This window comes from Etheostoma cragini, chromosome 20 (genome assembly GCF_013103735.1).
Source record: "Etheostoma cragini isolate CJK2018 chromosome 20, CSU_Ecrag_1.0, whole genome shotgun sequence".
Lineage (NCBI taxonomy): Eukaryota > Metazoa > Chordata > Actinopteri > Perciformes > Percidae > Etheostoma > Etheostoma cragini.
Window position 1 is genome coordinate 23,890,425 of NC_048426.1, and position 10,000 is coordinate 23,900,424.

At 42.1% G+C, this 10,000-nt stretch overlaps 1 protein-coding gene across 1 annotated transcript in view; it reads left to right on the plus strand.

Moving 5' to 3' along the window:
* Nucleotides 1–10,000, plus strand: part of akap6 (A kinase (PRKA) anchor protein 6) — a 158,542-nt gene that overhangs the window by 22,868 nt on the left and 125,674 nt on the right. Inside the window, exons 3-9 of the mRNA XM_034859174.1 lie at nt 548–657; nt 1,522–1,663; nt 3,356–4,000; nt 5,457–5,819; nt 6,672–6,803; nt 6,934–7,062; nt 7,911–8,171. Coding sequence (XP_034715065.1) covers nt 548–657; nt 1,522–1,663; nt 3,356–4,000; nt 5,457–5,819; nt 6,672–6,803; nt 6,934–7,062; nt 7,911–8,171 — 1,782 coding nt within the window. The remainder of the gene's footprint in view (nt 1–547; nt 658–1,521; nt 1,664–3,355; nt 4,001–5,456; nt 5,820–6,671; nt 6,804–6,933; nt 7,063–7,910; nt 8,172–10,000) is intronic.

A 10,000-nucleotide genomic window follows, 5' to 3' on the forward strand; every position in this document is an offset into this window, starting at 1 on the left:
CAGTTCTGAAGGCAAAAGGGGGTCCAACCCGTTACTAGCATGGGGTACCTAATAAAGTGGCCGGTGAGTGTACATTGTTGGTAGTTTTGTATGTGTAAGCACATTGTGAGCAACGATGTTACAGAGTAAAATTCCTCGTATGTGTCCTCATACCTGGAAATAAAGCTGATTCTGATTTTTATCAACTTTTTTGACGCTCTTTTCTTCTGAAAATGCTTTTGTCACTTAAAAAAAAAGAAAAGAAAAAGATATTCCTGATATGGAAAAATTTGAAAAGGTTGTTTTAAACTTGACCGGAGGACAACCGAAGGGTTAATGTTTTATAAACCTGGAACTGATCCCACATGGAACTGACTCACGGTTAAAACTGGAGACGTGACGTCATCACTTCTGCTTTACTCCTCCTGCTGTCACATTGTGGAGATTTTTGTTCTTCAGTGGCTGGGTTTTATGTGCGTTGGGTCACTTATTGAAACTGAAACCTGTTAGACTTTATGTTGTCCTTTTGTGTGTGTGTGTGTGTGTGTGTGTGTGTGTGTGACATTAGGACATCTGTGAGGACATCTCAGACCATGTGGAGCAGATTCACGCCCTGCTGGAGACAGAGTTCTCCCTGAAACTGCTGTCCTACTCCGTCAACATCATCGTTGACATCAGGTGAGTCTTCACATAAAGAAGATTAGATTAGATTATGTTGTTTAGCATGCTATCGTATACATATGTGCTTTTCCGGTAAATTGTTTTTTTAAAGAGTTTATTGGTCTAACGTGGGTCGATGAATCTCCTTGACGTCTCTGTGTCGGGTTAATGCGTGACGAGGTGTCCATTGTGAGGTATTAATGGACGTTAACGAGGCGTGACCCGGCTGACGGGCAGCCATTAAAGGTGCAGTGGATGAGCCTTAGAAATCTAACTTTCTGTCATATCTGCAGAAACTGACCCATGTTTCATGTAGAACTACATGAAGCAGATAATAAAAAAAGAAATCCTACACTTACAGCCTGTAGTGTGATTTTGCAAAACTCCACCGCTCTCTGTTCAGATGCACCAATCAGGGCCTGGGGGGGGGGGGTCTAACTGAGTGTCAATCACTGCACACGCATTTCTAAGCATCCACCCCTCTCTTGCGCACCAGCTGAAGATAGGTTACACCCTTAGGAGACCGTTTTGGGCTTTAGCGGAAAGTAGTAAGGCACTGAGAAGTTTTCAATGTTCAAATATTTGTCCTGCTTCTTTGCAATCCTACCTTTGGCACCTTAATTTTATATATCAATGCATTTTACAATGGAAATTAAAGTTTTTTTTCCCAACATTAACTCCCCTGGTTACGCCTGAGGGTTTGTAGCGTATTAATTTAAAATGGTAAAAAGTCAGTTTCACCGGAACTCCTTTAGTGGGTGTCCTACCAATCAGAATTGAGTATTCACCCAGACTATGGTATAATAATATATTGATGTAATAATGTTGCATGACCACATAGACACAGCCCGTTGAGTAACTCCGGTGGTGTTGGGTTTTCAGGACAGTGCAGCTGCTGTGGCACCAGCTGAGAGTCTCCGTTCTGGTCCTGAAGGAGCGTCTGCTGCAGGGCCTGCAGGACTCCAACGGAAACTACACCCGCCAGACAGACATCCTGCAGGCCTTCAGCCAGGACCAGCAGCAGGTAAAAACACATCAAAACCAGTCGCTGTCAACACAACGGGGTTCGTTTCTAGCAGTGAAACAGTTCCCATGAACTAGAGCTATCCTATAATCACCCAGATATCCAGTGAAATAAAACTGCAGTCCAAGTACCTTTACATTTTAATCAAATTACTCCAGAACCCTTAAATATTTTAGATTTTAAAGCTTCTTCTGAAACTCAGGTGTACACACTTTCAACTCATCATTAAGTTTAGTTTAGTAAAGTTAGATAATCGATTAATTGGATTGAGTTATACTTTAGGAACAAATAAGGAATGTGAATATCTTGTAGTTTCTTCTCTCCTCTGTGACAGTAAACTGAACATCTTTGAGTTGTTGACAAAACGAGACATTCGAGGACGTCATCTTGGGCTTTTTGGGCAACACCGATCCCCATTTTTCTGACACTTTCGAGACCGAAGAACTAATCCATTCGTCCAGAATGGAATGCACAGTTTAATCGACAATGAAAACAATCGGTAGTTGTTTTAAGATCACCAAAGTGGTCTGTGCTGGATCTTTATCATCAGAGAACCCAACATTATGGATTCTAGATTAAATTTTGGTTGCTCTTGCTTTCTGAAATCATCAGCTGCTGTTTCTGGGAATCGGTCTGTTTGATTTCAAGGAAGAAAGTGCTTCACATCAAGCTGTTTACAACTTTATAACGCAGTCTGTCTGTTAAATATCAGGCATGAACGCAAATGATGTTGGAATAATAAAAGCTAAATATGATAAAACAGAACACAGTCTAGTTGTGCTGTCCACTGTGGTGGAGTTTTGAAGTGAATGTAATGAGATGTTGATGTGAAAAGTACCCTGGTTAGCTATTTGAAGCGTGTGTAAAGGGGCAAATGATACACAATAAATACTCATCATATTGTTTGGATAAAAAAGAAAACCTGTATTATACAATATCATATATGTAACCTACAAGAAGATGAAACTCTAACCCTACCCATGTGGTCCCAAGACATTTAGTCCATCAGTCTTAGCATTGGTTAAATGGATAAAATGTAATAAAGATTAACCTATAACAAGTGAGAATAACTGTAGAAATCTAATCAATGGATGTCAGTGTCACTTGTATTCAAGCTTTAACTCATTTTAGTAGTAACTGTTCTCTTAGTCTCTTTTTAAACACTTTTTTTATAGTGTTATCAACACTTCAATCTATATCCACGACATTTCACTTCGGCCGGATCACCTTCCGTTTTCTTTGTCTTGGAGTTCTAACCAGCGGCTGATTTATGAGGACTGTGGTTACCTGGTCCTCAGGTCTCTGCAGGGTAAATCCAGACAGCTAGCTAGACTATCTGTCCAATCCGAGGACTATGGTTACCTGGTCCTCAGGTCTCTGCAGGGTAAATCCAGACAGCTAGCTAGACTATCTGTCCAATTTGAGTTTTCTTTTGCCCGACTGAAACTACTTTTCAATGTACACAAATTCCTTCCCGAGGCTGTTTTTGAAGCCGCACCATTGCTCCGTTCGGTGCTTAGCACCGCCTATGACAGTTGTGATGTGTTCAAAGAAATGCCAATAAACCAGAGTAGTTTTCCTCTCATCCTGGAATGCCATGTAGACTAGCCAGACCCTCTTCCGCAGCCCTGTGGAGGAAGGTCTGTCAGTGTGAGACACAGTTATTAAACCTGATTATTTGTCCCTGTCCAGACTCGCCTGGACGCGCTGACAGAGGTGGACGACTGCGGTCAGCTGACCATCCGCTGCAGCCAGGACTACTTCTCTTTAGACTGCGGCATCACCGCGTACGAGTTGACCGACTACAGCCCCGGCGACGAGCCCGAGGCCCGGGGATCTGACCCCGACGGCGAGGATTACCACCCATCACGGCACCTCGATCCAGCCCAAGGCCCGAATCCAGAACCCCCAGGGGCAGACGAGGGCCACGGATCCTGCTTCTCAAACCACGGACACCACAGCAGCTTACCTGATCTCGCCCCGTCCGCCAACTCATCCAACCACAACCGTTCTCCGCCGGCGTTACCCACAATGCAGTGTGGCAACCACGGTGAAAGTGCAAAGCGCCCCCTGCAGGGTGTGAGCCACAGCACGGAGGTGTCGCCCACGCAGCCGTCGCTTCCCAAGAGAGCTGCTTTGTTCTCAGATGGAGGAACCGGGGTGGAGGACTCTCTGGGAGGCCTGGGGAACGCCGGCCCGGTCTCGGGGCTCCAGTTCCAGACTGAGCTGAGTCGGAGCACCCCTTCTCTCATGGATCCTCCGGACCGCGCCAAGTTCTGGTTGGAGCTGGACTCGGTTTATCCAGAAAATGTTTCACAGTCCTGCGAGAGTCTGCAGGTTTGTTTTCTGTTTTTTAACCTAGATGATTCCTTTATTTACATGATCCTTTTTAAATCTATTTAAAATAAAAACCATAACAGCGAGGCATTCATTCTTTTTGCAGCAGAACGCTAATTCTTCTGTCTTTCTCTCCATTAAGTTGTACACTTGTGATAATATCTTCAAGTTTTTTTACATCTGGTCTGGCGGCAGAGTATTTCCCCGTAATGGCAGCGGGAGATTGTTGTGATATAACTTTGGCGCTGCCTGAAACCTCTTTGAGTCCTGATGGACTAGAGTCCTGATGGACTCTAGCAGTCTTCTCTGCAGGGAGAAAGACTGATAAAGCAACTTGTTCTTCTGTGGGAAGTCTGGGAACCCTCAGTGGAGCGACCCTTTTAGATTTTACAGCAGACATTTGACAGTATAGACCATAAATCTCTTCTTGAAAAGCTGCCATCTGCAGTCAGCGTGATGGAAAGCTAACTGATTAACAGATCAAGAATCTTCTTTAATGGTAGCTGCTCAGACAAGGTGTTTGTGGACTGTGAAGGGGGCTGCACCTGAAGATCTGACTGCCATCTTAAACAGGGAACTAGTTATTATTGGGAAATGGATCCGTAAAAACGTAATGCTTAATGCAGCCAAAACAGATAGCACAGTATTTGGTTCGTTCTTTAAGGAGAGAGCCGGAGCTTAAACTCTTTCTAAATAAAACATCAATCCAGCAAGGAAAGGAAACTAAGCTATTAGGCTATATCAACAGTATTGTCACTAAAATGGGCAATGCATTAGCATTAGTTGGGTGATACAGGAAACACTTTACAAATGATTTAACTGACATAATATGGAGCGAATGCCCTGAAAAAGACGATTTAAGGAAACTTTAGCTACGAAGCAACTCTTTCCAGTGTCCGTACAGCGCTAACATCAATAGTATGCATTCTCATAAAAGTTAAAGACAGATTATTCGTTGCATTTTCAACATGTAACGTTTTACAATAAAAAAAAAAACATTTTATATCAATTTAGTCATATAAAACACAATTAGGAGGCATGTACTAATGCCACCAGACAGGCAACAGAAGGCCGGAGATTACTCCCCGGCGCAAATACTAATTTCTTAAAACGTAATAGACCGATAAACACATTGAATTATTTACCATTGTTATTGACTAAATTATCAAATTAATAAAAACTAATATTGGAGCGTCATATTTGACTGGCATGCATTTCAGGGAATCTTTGTTTTTCTTTTCATCTTGACTAATGTATGCTTTAAATGTATTGATTGTAATTTAACATGTGTGTTTTAGATGCGAAGTGATATTTCATGTATGTTCTTAAATGTATGGAATTATGTGGACTGTAATGTTTAATATATATTTTAAAGTGTGACCCCTTTGTTTAGGGCAGAGCTAATGGGGATCCTATAATTAACTAAACTAAACCTAAATTGTTCTTCACCCAACAGGTGATGAACGGGCGTAACCTGCAGAGAAACCGCGTGAGGTCCAGACAGTTAGGACGCTCTCAGAGGGGCGTCCCGAGGCCGCTGACTGAACCGCGGAGCTCATCCGAGGCCAGACCGCCCGCCAACGCCCCCCTGCCTCTCCAAGACCCGGTGTCTCGGGATGAAAAATCCCAACAAATGGAGAGGACGCAGAGGGAGACACATGCACACAGCGAGGGGGACTCTGACTCCTCGTTGCCCTCCCCCATGAGAGAGCAGTTCCTGTCCTCAGACCTGGACGCGTCCGGAGAGGAGTCAGACCCCCGACCGCATCCTGGCAAGACAGCGGTCTGGATCGTGAAGCGCCAGGGGCAGAAGGTGAGGGTTTTATTTGTTTTGTCGAGGATGGATGTTGAGGTTGTGTTAAGTGTGTGTATTTGTGAGACAGATACACGCAAATGTTTTCTGAATTCAGACAATGGAAAACAAAAAAGACTCCCATTCATAAAACTTTGACTCCATACAGGCCTGCGTGCAAATGTCCCATTCATAAATAACACTCAACCTGAACATCAGCGCACGTGGAAGAGCCTCAAATTCTGGCCACAATCATCCATAAATGGTCAGTGCCAGAGGTGGTAAAAGTAAAAAGAAGTTCATTTAAAATATACAATACTTCAAACCAAACATACTTAATCCTTGTGTAAATTGAAAATCAACCCTTTAGTTGACGCTTTTTAGCGATGGTTTGTAACTTTTTCTTACGGTTTTGTCCCTTTTGTCAACACTTTTGACGTGTGTTTTCAATGTTTGTGACTTTTTGACATTTTCAACACTACGTAACACTAACTTATTAACTTTAGTTTTACAGTTATTTTGGGAATTTATGGTCAATAAACCTCATTTATAGTTAATTATACCTAATGTTTGAGTTAGAAAAGCAGAAATTAGGAATTATTGAGACTAAAATTAAAGGAATGGATGTTGATGATAATCACAGACTGGAATATGTCAACTTTTACTCAATACTATTTCAAAACCACAATTTTCTTTATAAAATTGAATACTACGCCCCAAAAAGAGATTTGTACTTGCCAAAGAGAGTTGAGCTGTTACCAGCAGTGGAAAAACGCCATTAAACACTAAAACATAGAGTCCAGGTGGGAAATAAACCCTTTTTACTCCTGTTTGAATCAGATAATTTAAAATGATGTGTTTATTTCCTCCCCTTTCCAGTTTTCATCAAGATCCAGCCCAGAAAGGGAGCACTGGTATGGGTCTGAAGAGTTCATGGCCCTCCCCGATCAGCTCCGTAAGACGGAGATTCTCGCCATGAAGCTGGGAAGTCTGGCGCAGTCCATCCCACTGGTTAGTCACGCTAACTTCCTTCTTCCTGCATCTGATCAGAACCATATTAAAAGATAACCGTGTGTGGCATTGCAACCTGTTTTTATTTTGCACATGAATATTATGATAAAGAAACCACTATGTTCTGCAGATGCCCGATGGCTGTGACTCTACCCAGAAGGCTTTGCAGAATGTGGACGACTGGGATTTGACCGAGCTCAACCCAGACTGGGAGGTAGGGGAGAGCGGGGACGACACGCCTTCTCTTCTGCCACCGCTGGTACACATCTCATGTTTTTGAACCCATAAATGCTGAAAAAAAAAGTGTTGATTTCAGTTCTTTAAACTGAAGACTGAAGACGTTTCGGTTTGACGCTACCTGTTTTTTAAATAATTGTTTATTTCTCACTGCAAGAAGTGAACACGCGTGCGGATTATGTATCAAAACTTCACTTTAAAAATAGGTTTTTGTTGGTTGATGGCGCGACCATTTTCCGCTGCCTCAAGATAGCAATATGCCAAGAATGAACCTGAACACCCGTAAGACCAGCACGCCCAGAATGCACCTGAACACACCTCCCTGTAAGACCAGCACGCCCAGAATGCACCTGAACACACCTCCCTGTAAGACTAGCACGCCCATGGGTGCACAGATGGGCGCTTGTGCATTTGCTCTTTAAACGGCGTGGACACTTACTTTGTGCCACGCCGGCTGCAAGCTAGGGCCCACAAGGTCCACGGCACTCTTCTTTCAAAAGGTTTAAAAGCCTTTATTTAGATGACTATTTCATATTGAAATTGTTAGTACAATGAAAATGCAGCTCGCAACCTAGTCTTAGTGGCACAAACCGCCTTCTTCACCCTGAAAATGTCTGTTTGTGCTGTGAAATCTAAAATCTATCTAAATAAAATCTTAACTTAGACCTTTTCTCTTTTTTGAACTGTGTTCTCTTTCCAAAGAAGTCATGATTTGTTTAAATTTCTGAGCTTTTCCAGACCTATTTTCTTCAAATATTTATAATAGTTTTTAACTGATTTTTAATGTTTTTGCATTGTTGCTAAAATATGCTCTTTAAATAAACTGCCTTGCCAGAATATATTCACATGATGTTTTTTTTTCCGCCTCAGCTTCCTTACAGGCGAAACCTGATCAGCCGCTTTAGCTCCACCTCCTCCAGCGATATTGCTCTCTCATTGGACGAAAGCATAGAGTCGGGCCCGTTGAGTGACCTGCAGTCCGAGGAGGACGAGGGACGGAGGTCTGCAGAGCGCTGCCTGCAGCCGACGGCGCCCCCGGTGGACATGCGTGGAGGTGCGTCCCTGGTGCACCAGCTGCTGGAGGACATTCAGAGTCAGAACAAAGACCCCGCCATCTGGAAGAAGTTAGAGGTATGTCTTCCTGTCGCGGTTTCTGCTTTCATGCTTAGTTTGTCAGTGTTTTCGTTTTTTGTCTTTGTGGTGGAAGTTTCTGTTTAGCGAGGGAGGAATTTGAGTGGCAGAAGAGACCTCGTTGAAACAAAATAAAGACAGGCTGCAAACTGGATTAAAAGTTTAAGGTGTTCGGTGGAAGGGTTTCATTGTTTTCTGCAGAGAACAATCAAATGACAAGAACAGCTTTCACCATGTACAGAGTAACAAAGTGGCCACAGTTCTGGTACCAACAATCAGTAAAACACCTCCTTATATCCCCGTGCATCTGTCTCTAGAGCGTCAAGAATGACTGTAGCCGTCGTTCTGTCTGAGAAATCAGAGATGTATCTCGTCTGTAGAATGCTTCATGTCTCCAACCTTGCTTACAGTGGAGAAATGCAGAGTCATGACATGTTTAGCTGTCTCCAACACTCGAGGACTTATTTTAGGATATCCACATATTTCAGAGGCAAATTGATGGATTTACTTCTGATGAAAAAATCCCTTAAGAGATGATCAATTATTGAAAGAAAATCGTTGTCTATGTAATTTTCCCATTACATCTTTCTTCAAGGGAACTAGCTTGTTTCTCCAATCTGTACCTATGTATCCCGGTGGCACACATGCGCGGTAGTTTGCTGCTGAAAAGAGAGAGCTGTAGCTTAGCTCCAAGATGGCTGACACTCAGCTCGCTTTGGGTAAAGAATCCAACCCCCTATGGGCGGGTTGAAAACCTGCAGAACTAGCTGGCGTGTAGTCCACATCCTCTAGGCAAAAATGCCTCTGATGACGCTGAATAATTTTTGCGTCATCAGAGGCTTTTTTCCAGATCCACAATACAGAGAAATCTAGTCTCAGGGGGGACATGAGGGAGGGAAGCACCGTCATTCGAAAAATACTTCAGGGTTTCTCCTGATTCACAGCTTCATGCTAATCGGTGAAGTATCCCTTTTAAGAGCTCCCAGCCTATCAAAATAAATGGTTAACAAAGAAAGAATTACCTTTCAAGCAAAGGACGACAAATCCACACATAAAGAGATTTTTTGGAGAACTCTAAATCTCCGTCTTCCCTCTTTCTATCACTTTAGGGGCTCATTCTACTTTCTGTGGGCCGTCATTAAAAGATCCAGGTCTAGGACCGTGTAACACACTTTGAAACTTGTGCCCCCAAGTTAGGAAACCCAGTGTTGTACGTGAAACAATCAGGTTATTTGTGTAAAGATACATAGATAAATAGATAGAAATGTATTGATCCCAATAAAATGGGAAATTACAGTGTTGCAGCAGCAAAATCAGTCACACAACACAGAATATAAATATAAATGAAATACTAGGATACAACATACAAACATACAATACACATGAAATAATAATAGGATAAAATACAATAACAAGTATTTAAATATGTACAAGTTGAGAATACAAAAATGTGCAACTGCTTAAATAGTAGATATAATGTAAATAGACCAATTGTGCAGGTTGCAGTATTTGGGTGTTTAACCCTCATGTTGTCCTCAGGTCAAATTGACCCGTTTTCCTATATCAATGTTCTTTTTAATTCCCCAAAATAACATGATTGATTCCACACAACGCTCTTTGGCAAGTACAAATTTCTACTTTTATTAATTTTGGGGCGTCTAATTCAATTTTATAGCATTTAAAAAAAAAAAGTGTTTTTGAAATAGTATTCAGTAAAAGTTGACATATTCCAGTCTGTGATTATCATCAACATCCATTCCTTTAATTTTAGTCTCAATAATTCCTAATTTCTGCTTTTCTAACTCAAACATTAGGTATAATTTCCTTTA